This window comes from Nyctereutes procyonoides, unplaced genomic scaffold, assembly GCF_905146905.1.
Source record: "Nyctereutes procyonoides isolate TBG_1078 unplaced genomic scaffold, NYPRO_anot_genome, whole genome shotgun sequence".
In the NCBI taxonomy this organism is placed as follows: Eukaryota; Metazoa; Chordata; class Mammalia; order Carnivora; family Canidae; genus Nyctereutes; species Nyctereutes procyonoides.
The window spans coordinates 23,630,325-23,644,636 of NW_026575135.1; the positions used below are offsets into that span (position 1 = coordinate 23,630,325).

Genomic DNA, 14,312 nt, shown 5'->3' on the forward strand with positions numbered 1-14,312 from the left:
GGAAGGTATCATCTTGACATTTGGGGGGGGTGCTTGTTTGAATGTAATGTAAATTTAGAGTATAGGATTTTTTTTAAGAGTATAGTGTACTTATAACCTGATAGGTCTTGTGAAATCTTATGTAGCATAGTCCCTTCCTCCCTTTTTGGGAGGAGAGAGAAAGGGCTATTAAAAAAAGGGGTTAAGACTGGTCATGAATAATGAGTTTTCAAGAGATAGCAATAAGGTAGCTGCTGAGCTGGGGTTTTTGGGTAAAAAACAGGGTTCAGAGCCAAGAATTTAGCAGTGTAGGAATAGGACAGATACATACTTTTTCCTCCTTGACCTTAGATAACCTGAAAGAGGAAATATGACTTAACAAATAATTTTTGATGTCCTGTAGTTGTTCAGAGTTCACAAGCATTTATCTTTTTCATGGGCAGATTATATGCACAGAACAGCAGAGCATATTTGTGCTCCTCTGTCAGTGAAGCTTCGGTGTAGGGGAGTAAACCTTGTTCACCAGCTGCTTGAGGCTTGACCCTGCCCTCAGCAGCTGTGGAGAATAAAAGTATTAGCTTGGTCAGCTCCTGGCATGCAAGGCACAAGCAGTTTAGTTGCATGGAGTTGGGTCTCATACTAGAGTTTTTTGGCACCCTAGCCTGCTTTATGGTCTCTTGGATTGGGGATGTAGAGTTCCTCTTGTTGACTGTTCTGGGCCTCCCAAATCCGTTGAAATTCTTTTTTTTTTTTTTTTTTTTAAGATTTTATTTATTTATTTTTTAAGGTTTATTTATTCATGAGAGAGAGAGAGAGAGAGAGGGGCAGAGACACAAGCAGAGGGAGAAGCAGGTTCCTTGCAGGGAGCCTGATGTGGGACTTGATCCCAGATCCCGGGATCATGACCTGTGCCAAAGGCAGCTACCCAACTGCTGAGCCACCCAGGCATCCCTCTTTTTATTTTATTTTATTTTATTTTATTTTATTTTATTTTATTTTATTTTATTTTATTTTATTTTATTTTATTTTATTTTATTTTATTTTATTTTATTTTATTGTATTGTATTGTATTGTATTGTATTGTATTGTATTGTATTGTATTGTATTGTATTGTATTGTATTGTATTGTATTTTATTTTATTGTATTGTATTGTATTGTATTGTATTGTATTGTATTGTATTGTATTGTATTTATTTTATTTTATTTTATTTTAATTTTATTTTTATTTTTACTGTTATTTTTATTTTATTATTTTTACTTTACTCTTTACTCTTTAGTCTTTACTCTTTACTTTTTACTTTACAGATTTATTTATTTATTCATGAGAGGTAGAGACACAGGCAGAGGGAGAAGCAGGCTCCATAAAGGGAGCCCGATGTGGGATTCGATCCCAGGATCCCTGGACCATGCCCTGGGCTGAAGGCAGGCATTAAACTGCTGAGCCACCCAGGGATCCCCACAATGGGTATTTCCTTAATACGAAAAGCAAGAACACAAATTTTAAGTTAAATAGAAATAATGAAACAGAACTGATAATAAAAACTAACAGTATAGAGCTAAGGGAGCACCTGTGGGTATCTGAAAGGTGGTAGAGATAGTTGAGATTCTGACCCAGAACCAGATCCATCATATCAAGTATGAGCTATGTAGGTGATGTTGACACTAGTTATGTTCTCTTTTTTTTCTTTCAATTTTATGTATTTATTCATGAGACACACACACACACACACGGGGGGGGGCAGAGAGAGAAGCAGGCAACATGCAGGGAGCCCGATGTGGGACTCTATCCCGGTACTCCGGGATCACGCCCTGGGCTGAAGGCAGGCACTAAACTGCTGAGCCACCCAGGGATCTCCTAGTTACCTACTTCAAAGAAGAGGAAGCTAAGTAGAGTCTTGTATATCTACAATTGAACCACTGGTTTTGCAGCAAAGTGTAGTGACTGTGGAGCCAGATGACCTGGGATTGAATCTTGGCTTTACCACTGGCTAGCTGCGAATCTGTATATCTCACTTTCCTGTCTAAAATGCAAGTAGGGGATCCCTGGGTGGCGCAGCGGTTTGGCGCCTGCCTTTGGCCCGGGGCGCGATCCTGGAGACCTGGGATCAAATCCCACATCGGGCTCCCGGTGCATGGAGCCTGCTTCTCCCTCTGCCTGTGTCTCTGCCTCTCTCTCTTCTCTCTCTCTCTCTCTCTGTGACTATCATGAATAAATAAATAAAATCTTTAAAAAAAAATAAAATGCAATTAATTAGTATGTACCTGAGTGTTGTTGGGAAGGTTAATGACATAATTCTGTGTATATAAGGTCTTCAATAGTATCTGGCACATAGTAAACAGTATGTGTTTCCTGCTGTTACTATTTTACTTAAGGGTTTAGGCTTTTGTGAATGAGTGACTGAGTCAAATCTTTAATGTAGATGAAGGACCCCTGTTCCTCCCTAAGATAGTCCCAACACCACTGATTTCAGGACTGAGTGAAGAGTATCTCTGAGCATTCTTGATGGAGACTTGCTTCTTGAACATAAATTGTATAGTCTGTTTTTAGTAGTTGAGCTCTTAGCTGACTGATTCATGTTGTCTGAGATAATTACATTCTCTTTGAAAAAGAGACATTCATTTTTGCTGTTTCTGGAATGTAGATTTTTTTTTTTTTAATGCAGTAGATGAGATACCTCATTGTGTGAGCCTCCTGGTTTTAGAGCTATCTTCCAGTGCTGACACTTGGTAATACTAGCTTAAATAAAGTGATAAGACCACTTTGTGGTTGGTGCTTTCAGCAAAATCTTCATAGTTCTCAGCATGTGTTGAAAAAATGTTCTGGAGGAGAAAAAAAGAAAAAATGGCTTCGGTAGAAGTGCAAATGGCTGCTGTTAACTAATTTTCAGTTTATTCTAAACTCTAGACTCACTTGAAAATGCCAGTTTCACTGAAGTAATCTTATCTTTAAAAAAGTCCTTGAAAAAAATAGCAGTTAATAAAACATTTTCTAAAAATAGCCCTTTTACAGAGAAAGTGTGCAGTTTAATCAAGTTAGTTTATTCTCCTGGCTTACTTTCCTTATATAACAAGTAATTTAGACTATTCCTGCACTTGAGATAAAGCTTTATATGGTATTTTGCTGATAGTGTTTTTAGAGGTCAAAAAATGTAGCACTTCTTACCTGCTATTAATCTATCCCATCTATAATTTACTCTGGATGAGGCTAGGTAAATAAGAGTTTTAAAATTTGGTTGGATAGATTGAAATAACCTGGTGTTTCCTTCACTTCAAGAACCTGAGATATGTATGTTTGAATTTCTACTGTATTATTTTTAGAATCTTTTGCTCTTGTCTGTTTCTATTCTAAGAATTCTCTTGGAACCTGTTTGAGGGTAGTAGTTCTTGTGGGTGGAGAGTGATAGAGGGGATGGAACACAAGTGTAAAGTGGATTCCTTTGGTCTGGCAACTGGGCGCTTATTGCCGAAGCATTTCTATTTACTACACATAACTCTGTGTCCAGAAGAAAGGACATAGGATTTCCCTGTGTCACAGTATGTTAAAGTTGTAGCTTTTTATAGTTTAGCTTCCTTGCCTTATTAATTTTAACAATTTGTTGATGGTAACAGTTTTTAAGGGTGTTGATAATTATTTTGATAACTTAGCTGTTACTTTGATTTGTGAGTTCATGGTCTTCAGAAGTTTTATATAGAATTAATATAAGAATATTTGTTGAATTATAACATCCTATTAATGTATTTTCTGGCTCTGGTTTTCTTTTTTCTTTTTTTTTTTTTTTTTTAAATTTATATCTTTTTTTTTAATTTATTTATGATAGTCACAGAGAGAGAGAGAGAGGCAGAGACACAGGCAGAGGGAGAAGCAGGCTCCATGCACCGGGAGCCTGATGTGGGATTCGATCCCGGGTCTCCAGGATCGCGCCCTGGGCCAAAGGCAGGCGCCAAACCGCTGCGCCACCCAGGGATCCCCTTTCTTTTTTCTTCAAAGATTTCGAGGGAGAGTGAGTGAACGAGAGAGAGAGAGAGAGAGAGAGAGAGAGAGAGCGCACGAGCATAAGCAGGGGGGAGGTGCAGAGGTGGTGGGAGAACCAGATTCCCCTGCTGAGCTAGGGGCCTAACTCAGGGCTCAGTCCCAGGACCCTGGGATCATGACCTGAGCAGAAGGCAGATGCCCAAGCCACTGAGTCAGAGCCACCAGGTGCCCCTGGCTCTGTTTTTCCATAGGATGTCAGTAGCTTTTTTTTTTTTTTTTTTTTTTTTTTTTTAACCTTATGCTTGCTCTGTAAACTCTCAGTATTATCTTTGGAGTTTTCTTGTTGGATATCTTAAGCATTAGGTAAGATTTTTAAAATTAGTATTTTTAAAGATTTTAAAAAGTAAATTAAACCCACTGTGAGGCTGGAACTTGTGACCCTGAGATTGAGAGTAGCATGCTCTACCAACAGCCAGCTAGGTGCCCTGAGACTTTTTTTTTTTTAAATTATTTATTGGTGTGCCTGAGCTTAGTCATTTAAGCATCTGCTTTCAGCTTGGGTCATGGTCATGAGGTCCTGGGATCAACCTCCATGTCAGGCTCTCTGCTCCGCGGGGAGCCTGCTTCTCACTCTCCTTCTGCCTGATGCTCTGCTTATGCTCTTTCTTCCTTTCTTTGTCAAATAAGTAAGCAAAATCTTGAAAAGGAAAAGAATAAAGATTTATTTATTTATTTATTTGAGAGGGCAAGTGAGTGGGGGGGTGGGTAGAGGGAGAGAATCTCAAGCATACTTCCTGCTGAGCACAGAATCTGATGCTGGACTCAGTTTCACCAATCCTGAGATCATGACCTGAGCTGAAGTCAGGAGTCAAATGCTTAACTGACTGAGCTACCCAAGACTCCTCAGACCTTTTTTATGAACAGGAATACAGCAGTTCTGACATTTCGGTCTTTAGAAGCATGAACTTGAGCCCATCATTTTTTTTCTTTTAATTTTTTGGGGAAGGATTTTACTTGTAATATTTCTTTTTTTTTTTTTTTTTTAGATCATTTGTAATATTTCTCCCAAAAGTCTTTTGTAGTAACAGTTGATGTAGATATAACCCAGAGCAGTAAAGCTTAATTAAAGGAGAAAAATGATTATTTCCAAATAACAATATATAAACATAAAGTAAGCAATGTACCTTTCATGTTTCACAAAGCAATATTATTCTGGTTCAGCCATGGAACTGGGGACATTGTTTATACCCTAATCACGTATATTGAATATAGATTGAGGATTAGAATGTGAAGATACACAATTTTAATGTTTATACTGAGGCAATGAATTAGTAAAATTGTAATAGTGTGAAACATAAAGTTTATGGTTTTCCTGATTGACAAATGAGGATCCAGGTACATTATATCAAAATATTTGGCTATAATGGCAAGGCCGTTAAGATTTAAAATCCTTTTTTCATAAGTCAAAAAACTCCATCTTAGCATCCATTCAGTTTAACCTAAGTTTATTTCCGTACATGCAGATTTTTATCACCAGATGGCACTCCTGTAAGAAGAAACTCTGATTTTGTTATATTTAATATACCTAGTTTATTTTTTAATAAATGAGAGCATAGAGGAATAAATAGTTCAAAAGATGAATGAGGAAAGGGTCACATAATTCAGAAGAAAAGCAACTGTTTGGAAATCTAAGTAAACTAAAAATTACTTTTTAGTTTTACTCCAGGAGCACCACTCAGATTTTGATTGGATGTTCATTTTTTAAAAAATATTTTATTTGAGAAAGAGTAAAAGGGAGAGAGAGAGCACAGAGGAATAGGGTGAAGTAGACAACCTCCACTGAACAGGGAGCCCCATTTGGGGCTCGATCCCGGGACCCCGGGATCATGACCTGAGCTGAAGGCAAGACGCTTACCCGACTGAGCCACCCAGGCACTCATTTAACTTCAGATACTTAGGATAGAATTATATAATGCTCAGAGGTGATTTTAGAGATAAGGAATGCCTTTACTTCAGAGATACTATTATGTTTTAACATGTCTTTGGTACTTTATAGTTTAAAAAAGTATATTCATGTGTATTTATTCATACTGGAGAACATTAAACTCAGGAAAAGCTCTAAAAATACTCATGGCAAAACAGTTAACCTTCTTCTATTTAATATGACCAAAACAATAAAACAGACCAACAAAACATCATAATGGTTAAACTCAGAAAAATGATTCAAAATGTGTACTGATTGTGAGTGAGAGGCATACAGTAAGTTTTGGGGCTCCTAGTGGCTCAGTTGTTTAAGCGTCTGACTCTTGATTTTGGCTCTGGTCTTCATCTGAGGGTTGTGGGATGGCTCCATGCTCAGGAGAGAGGGAGGCAGAGACACAGGCAGAGGGAGAAGCAGGCTCCATGCAGGGAACCCCACATGGGACTCGATCCCGGCCGGGTCCCCAGGATCAGGCCCTGGGCTGAAGGCAGCGCTAAACCGCTAAGCCACCCAGGCTGCCCCAGGCCCCTATCACATCTAGAGATAGATGTGAGCAGCTCTTCATTGCTGATGTAATATATGTGTCTTCAGGAAATAGACTTTTTTTTTTTTTAAAGATTTTATTCATTTTCATGAGAGACAGAGGCAGACACATAGGCAGAGGGAGAAGCAGACTCCCTGTAGTGAGCCTGATGTGGGACTAGATCCCAGGATCATGACCTGAGCAAAGGCAGATGTTCAACCACTGAGCCACCCAGGCCTTCCTGGACTCTCTTTTTGTTTAATATCCAAATTCTTTTATTTTGTGGGGTATTTCAACAAGGAATTGATTTTTTTTTTCTTTAAGGAATTGATTTCTTAACCTACATCTTTGATTATACATTTAAGTTGTGATCCAGAGTTTCTGACATTCAATTTGCTTTTGTGGTAACATGTAGATTAATGCCACTATATATTCATGATTTCTGCTTTCAGTTGAGGTCCTCTGTGTCACTCTTCAATTCTTTTTGTCTGTTTTCTATTGTTTTCCCCTTATACTCAACCTTAGCAGCTGTCACAAACCTTTGCTGTTTTCTTACATTCCTCTACCCACCTTCCATCTGGTATTCCTTCTCTGCAGATGTTTTTGTCCATTTTACTAAAAAAAAAAAAGACTGATACAACACACTGTATTGATGTCTCTCCTAATCATAAAAATTTAGCTGCTGTTATGCTTCTCCTTTTCTTCATTCTGCTGGACTTGGGGAGGGATTCATCTTGCCCAAGGGGATCATTTTCCATCACTGCTGTTTCCGTGTATTACCTCTCAGTTATCTTCTCTTTAGCCTATGCATAGGTGTGTCTCTCTCTCTCTCTCCTTTTTTTTTTTTTAAATATAGATTTTACATATTTATTCATGAGAGACACAGAGTCAGAGATAGGCAGAGAGAGAAGCAGGCTCCGTGTAGGGAGCCTGATGTGTGACTTGATCCCAGGACTCCAGGATCATGCCCTGGGCCAAAGGCAGACAGGTGCTCAACCACTGAGCCACCCAGGTGTCCCTCTCTCTCTTTTTCTTTAAGTTTATTTGTTTATTTTTTTTTAGTAATCTTTATACCCAACATGAGGCACAGACTCATGACTCTGAAAATAAGACTTTCATGTTCCCCAGACTTAGCCATCCAGGTAGGTGCCCCTAGGTCTCTTTTATTAAGTAAATATATATTAACTAAATTGTGTGTATCTCCTATATTAGGCCCTAGAAGAATGATGGTGATAGGACAGAAATAAACACTGTCCTCAATGGGCTTACCATGTGTTAGACTTGCTCAGTGTTCTTCATCCTTACAAAGCTCTGCTTTGATGCTCTGTATCTTTTAGCTATCACCTCTTTCAAGTATGCTTAGTTTGCTGTCTCTCTTCCCCAGTCATCTTGACTTTTTCCTCCCCACTATTTTTTTTTTAAATATTTTATTTATGTGTTCATTAGAGACATAGCAGTAGAGACACAGGCAGAGGGAGAAGCAGGTTCCCTGCAGGGAGCCCGATGTGGGACTCCGGGATCACAGGGGATCACACCCTGAGCCGAAGGCAGACGCTCAACCGCTGAGCCACCCAGCTGTCTCTCCTTACCGCTATTGAGGTTTTGGTCATTAGTGACCTAGTTTCAAGAGTTCCAGTGGACATTCCATTGAGTGATGTAAAATTTTTGAAATGTAAAAGATTTTACTTCATGTCACTTTAAGTAATGTTGTTCAACATAGCTATTTTTCTGAGTGTATATGACTGTCATGGAAAGTTAGGGAGATGGTAAGGTATATTACAGATGGACTTTGGGGCTTGATTCTGTGTGTCTTATTTTCATAGATTTTTGTCTCTTCCAGCCTGCTCTCTTGTGACTGTTTCCCTAGTTTAGGATTATGAAGACAATATATATTTCATAATATAGTACCTAGCTTGATTTGTAGGCTCTGTAACCCAGGAAATAAGCAGTTAGGACTCCCTGTATTACATTTTAATTGTCTATGTAGAACCTTTCCGAGTTTGCTTGTTTTTTGTTTCTTTTTCTAAAGATTTGTTTATTTGTGAGACAGAGACAGACAGTGGGGGGACGCACACAGACGCAGACTTTGCACTGTCTGTGGAGCCTTATGTGGGCTTATTCCTAGGACCCTGAGCCAAAACCAAGAGTTGGATGCTTAAACGATTGCTCCACCCATCTGCCACCAGGTGCCCCTTGACTATGAATTTGACTATTGTGGGAGTCTGCTTGAGAATCTCTTCCTCTCCTTCTGTCCCTCCTCACCACTCACTCTTACACTTTCTCATAAATAAATGTTTGAATTTGACTGTTGTAGGTAACTGATACAAGTAGAGTCATGGAGTATCTGTCCTTTTGTGACTGGCTTATTTTACTTAGCATAATGTCCCTGTAGTTTATCCATAGGTAGCATGTGTTAGAATTTTCTTCTTTTTTGGGGTGCCTGGCTGGCTCAGCCTGTGGAGCATGAGACTCTTGAACTTGGGGTCATGAGTTCAAGCCCCATGTTAGGTACGGAGCCTACTTAAAAAACAGAATTTTCTTCTTTCTTAAGGTGGAATAATAGGGGGTGGTGGAATAATCCCTGGGTGGCGCAGCGGTTTGGTGCCTGCCTTTGGCCCAGGGCGCAATCCTGGAGACCCTGGATCGAGTCCCACCTCGGGCTCCCTGCATGGAGCCTGCTTCTCCCTCTGCCTGTGTCTCTGCCTCTCTCTCTCTCTCTCTCTCTCTCTCTCTCTCTCTGTGTGTGTGTGACTATCATGAATAAATAAATAAAATCTTTAAAAAAAAAAAAGTGGAATAATAGGGGTGCCTGGCTGGCTTAGTTGGTTGATCATGGGACTCTTGATCTCAGGATTGTGCACATTGGGCATGGAGCCTACTTAAAGTAAGAACTAAAAAAAAAAAAAAATTAAACCATAGAATATTACTTAGCCTCTTTTATGTATATATTACATTTTGATTATCTCTTCATCTTGGTAGAAACTTGGTTGCTTCCACTTTTTAGCTGTTGTGTATAATAGTGCAATGAACAAGAGTATACAAATACTTTGTCGAGACCCTGCTCTCAGTTTTTTGGGTATATACTCAAGTGGAATTTACTGGATGAGATAGGTTTTTTTTTTTTTTTTTTTTTGAGGTTGCTATACTGTTTTCCACAGTGACTGTTCCATTTCCATTTCTACCAGTAGTATTTAAGGGTTACAGTTCTCTGCATTCTCTACAAAATTTAATTTTATTTTTAATTAATTTTATTTTTATTTATTTATAAAGATTTTAGTGAGAAAGAGAACTTGAATTGGGGGGGCAGAGGCAGAGGAAGAAGCAGGCTCCATGCAGGGAGCCCGACGTGGGACTCGATCCTGGGTCTCCAGGATCACACCCTGGGCTGAAGGCTGCGCTAAGCCCATGAGCTACCTGGGCTGTCCTAAGTTTCTTTTTTAAAGATTTATTTTGTTTTAGGGCACAAGTGAGATTGTGGGTGGAGGTGGGGAGAGAGCCTTAAGCTGACTCTGCACTGAGTGTAGAGTCCTACATGGGGCTTGACCTGAGATCAGGAGCTGAGCTGAAATAAAAACTGAGGTGCTTAACCAACTGTACCACCAAGGCCCCCTTAAGATTTGATTTGGTTTGATTTTTTTATTTGAGAGAGAAAGAGTAAGAGCATTAACTGGGGTAGAGACAGATGGAGAGGAAGAGGCAGACTCCTCACTGAGCAGGGAGCTTGATCCTAGGACCTTGGGATCATGACTTGAGCCAAAGGCAGATGCTTAACTGTCTGAGTCATCCAGGTGCCTTTGAGATTTCATTTTTTAGTAATCTCTGCTCCCAACATGGAACTTGAACTCACACCCTGAGATCGAGTTGTATGCCCTCCTGACTGAGCCAGCCAGGTGCCCCGACTATAGACTTATATGTTTTTATTTTATTATTATTTTTAAAGATTTTTCTTTATTTGATACAGAGAGAAAGCACAAGCAGGGGGAGCAGGAGAGGGAGAGGCAGGCTCCCCACTGAGCAGGGAGTCCAGTCTGATGGTGGGGCTCGATTCCGGGATCATGACCTGAGCTGAAGGCAGATGCTTAACCAACTGAGCCACCCAGGCACCCCCTTAAACCATAGACTTGTAGATTGCATTAGTAAAAATTGACTGAATTGTTGCTAGGAAAATGTAAAATCTTGATCATTTCTTGAGAATTTGTGTATTAGAGAACTTATGTTTTATCTCATGTTTCCTTCTTATATCTGAATTTTATCCTTACCTTTTACTATGATTTGGACGTTTTGCTTACTACCATCCTTGCTTTCTTGCAGATTTTCTATTTTGTACATACGTTATTTTGTATATACTGTATATGATGACTTCGGTGAGCAGTGACCGTTCCCGAGGTGCTCGGGAAAAAACACAGATTTCAGCGACACAGGCAACACAAGTACAGAAACAAGTAGTACAGGTAAGTTTTTATGGAACTTTTGTTTTGTGTAGAGTTAATTAGGGAGCACGTAATTCTCCTTTGTAGGATACCTTTGGATTTTGAACTTTTTTTTTTTTTTAAGTAGATTGTATTCCCTGGGAAAGAAAAATATCATTGATCCAGATACTGTTGGTTGTTCCTTATCTGAGTGTGAACTTTTTCCTTTTACCTATTAGCATCTGCTTTTTTTTTTCCTTTTCCTTTTTTTTTTTTTTTTTAAGGATTTTTAAGTTATTTCTACTCCTAATATGGGGCTTGAACTTAGAGCCCTGAGATGAAGAGTCACATATTCTACCAGATTGAGCCAGCCAGGTGCCCCTCCTTTTCTTTATTATTAATCTAGGTATGTACCTGAATGTAGTATGAAAATCCAGAATATATGGACAAGTAATTCTCTGAAGTAGAGAAATAGCTGAATTATAAGAGACGTACAAAAAGCTGCCATTTCTTTCAAGCATTATTAGCTGGGGAGAGTCTTTTAAATATTAAGATGACTTTTAATTAACAACGTCCATTTGTATAATATGTATATGTGTATATATATATATATTTTAAAGATTTTATTTATTAAAAAAAATTTATTTATTCACGAGAGAGACAGAGTGGAAGCAGGCTCCATGCAGGGAGCCTGTCGTGGGACTCGATCCCGGGACTCCAGGATCATACCCTGGGCCGAAGGCGGTGCCAAACCGCTGAGCCATCACGGCTGCCCTGTATAAAATATTTATTTTTTATTTATTTAATTTTTAAAATGATTTTATCTATCTATCTATCTATCTATCTATCTATCTATCTATCTATCTATCTATCTATCTAAAACACACAGAGAGTCAGAAACACAGGCAGAGGGAGGGCAGGCCCCATGCAGGGAGCCTGAAGTGGGGCTTGATCCCAGGTCTCCAGGATCACTTCCTGGGCTGCAGGCGGCGCTAAACTGCTGAGCCACCCGGGCTGCCCTGTATAAAATATTTAATGTTAAATAGTCCCTCCTTCTAGGAAGCCTTGATAGCTCAGTTGGTTAAGTGTCTGACTCTTGATTTTGTGTTAGGTAATGATCTCAGGGTCATAGAATTGAGCCCTGATTTGTTCTCTGTGCTTAGTGGGGGATCTGCTTGAGATTCTTTCCCTCTCCTTTCCCCCCTAAAATAAATTAAAAAAAAAAATCTTTTTTTTTTTTTCCCAAAAGATTTATTTATTTATTTATGACAGACATATATATAGAGAGAGGCAGAGACACAAGAGGAGGGAGAAGCAGGCTCCATGCCGGGAGCCCGACGTGGGACTCGATCCCGGGACTCCAGGATCGCGCCCTGGGCCAAAGGCAGGCGCCAAACCGCCGAGCCACCCAGGGATCCCCAAAAAAAAAAATCTTAAGAAAACAAATAGTCTCCCTGTATGAATTTGTTTATATTGTTATTTTATTTTTTTTTATTTTTATTTTATTTATGATAGTCACACAGAGAGAGAGAGAGAGAGAGGCAAAGACACAGGCAGAGGGAGAAGCAGGCTCCATGCACCGGGGGCCCGACGTGGGATTCGATCCTGGGTCTCCAGGATTGCGCCCTGGGCCAAAGGCAGGCGCCAAACCGGTGCGCCACCCAGGGATCCCTATATTGTTATTTTAAATGAAGTTGTATAATTTAAGTAAAATGTTAAGTATAGTATCTGGTACAAAATTTAGCATTTTATCCATTGTTATTGAGTAGATTTATAAACCTTTTTTCAGAGGCCCATCATAAATTTCAGATTGATGATTTGACTATACATTGGTAGCTAATTACAAGTACCCTGTTATAATCAGTCATAACCAAGTGCCCTGCTGATGTTAAGGGATACAGAAAGTAGACTTTACTTGATTGTTGCTTTACATTTTTCAGTATAAGGTTAGCTTTGTGCTGGGACACCTGGGTGACTCAGCGGTTGAGCTTATGCCTTTGGCTCAGGGTGTTATCCCAGATTCCTGGGATCAAGTCCCGCTTCGGTCTCCTTACATGGAACCTGCTTCTCTTCCCACCGCCTATGTCTCTGCCTCTCTCTCTGTCTCTCTCATAAATAAATAAATAAAATCTTTTTTAAAAATTAATTAATTTATTTTTTAAGATTTATTTATTTATTCAGAAAGAAAGAGAGGGAGAGACATAGGCAGAGAGAGAAGCAGGCTCCATGCAGGGAGCCTGACGTGGGACTCGATCCCGGATCTCCAGGATCACACCCCGGGCTGCAGGCGGCGCTAAACCGCTCCGCCACCGTGGCTGCCCAATAAATAAAATCTTTTTTTTTTTTTTTTAATAAAATCTTTAAAAAAGAAAAAGGTTAGCTTTGTGTTTTACTTCTATTAATAGACTTACATTCTGCTATTCAGTGCTTGTTCCTAACTACATTTACCCCAATAGATAATTATTCACAACTGAAAAGAGTCTCTTGTTGGAAAAATTGGGACTTCTGTACTAGGCCCTCCTTTTGTAGGTGAATGCTTAAGAGGTTATTTATGAAAGATTTTCTTATCACAGAAGAAATATAAGTTATGAGTAATCATAGGTACAACCCTGCTTGTAATCAAATAGATACAAATTTATTTTTTATTTTATTTATTTTTTAAATAGACACAAATTTAAATGACATTTTGTTATTAAATCAGTCAAGATTAAAAGTGTAATCTTTTTAGGGGTGCCTGGCTGGCTCAGTTGATGGAGCGTGCAACTCCTGATCTTGAGATTGTATGTTTGAGTCCCACATTGGGTGTAGAGATTACTTCAAAATAAAATCTTAAAAACGGGCAGTCTGGGTGGCTCAGGGCTTTAGCACTTGCCTTCAGCCCAGGGCATGATCCTGGAGACCTGGTATCGAGTCCCATGTCGGGCTCTCTGCATGGAGCCTGCTTCTCCCTCCACCTGTGTCTCTGCCTCTCTCTCTCTCTCTCTGTGTGTCTCATGAATAAATAAATAAAATCTTAAAAACAAAACAAAATAAAATCTTAAAAAAAATGTAATCTTTTAAAGGCATGCCAAAGTAAATGTTGGAAATGTAAATTGTTTCCATCTCCTACCCAAGTAGAGTCATTGGACTTATTTCCAGTGAATCAGAGTCTCCAGACTGGAGGACGGAGGGCTCTCTCTTCCCTTCTAATGGCTGTTGTCAATATTAGTTTTTCCATAAGCCCTTTGGGGATGGCTCATTTTATGTAATTATTTTTAAATTTTTTATTTTTTTTTAAGGTTTATTTATTCATGAGAGAGAGAGAGGCAAAGAAACAGGCAGAGAGAGAAGCAGGCTCTTCACAGGAGCCTGATGCAGGACTTGATACTGGATCCGGGATCACGATTTGAGCCCAAGGCAGCTGCCCAACTGCTGAGCCACCCAGGTGTCCCTCATTTTATGTAATT

General features: G+C 39.3%; 1 protein-coding gene across 1 annotated transcript in view; it reads left to right on the forward strand.

Moving 5' to 3' along the window:
* Positions 1–14,312, forward strand: part of UBAP2 (ubiquitin associated protein 2) — a 122,996-nt gene that overhangs the window by 24,150 nt on the left and 84,534 nt on the right. The window contains 1 exon segment of the mRNA XM_055302448.1: positions 10,769–10,908. Coding sequence (XP_055158423.1) covers positions 10,810–10,908 — 99 coding nt within the window. The 5' untranslated portion in view covers positions 10,769–10,809.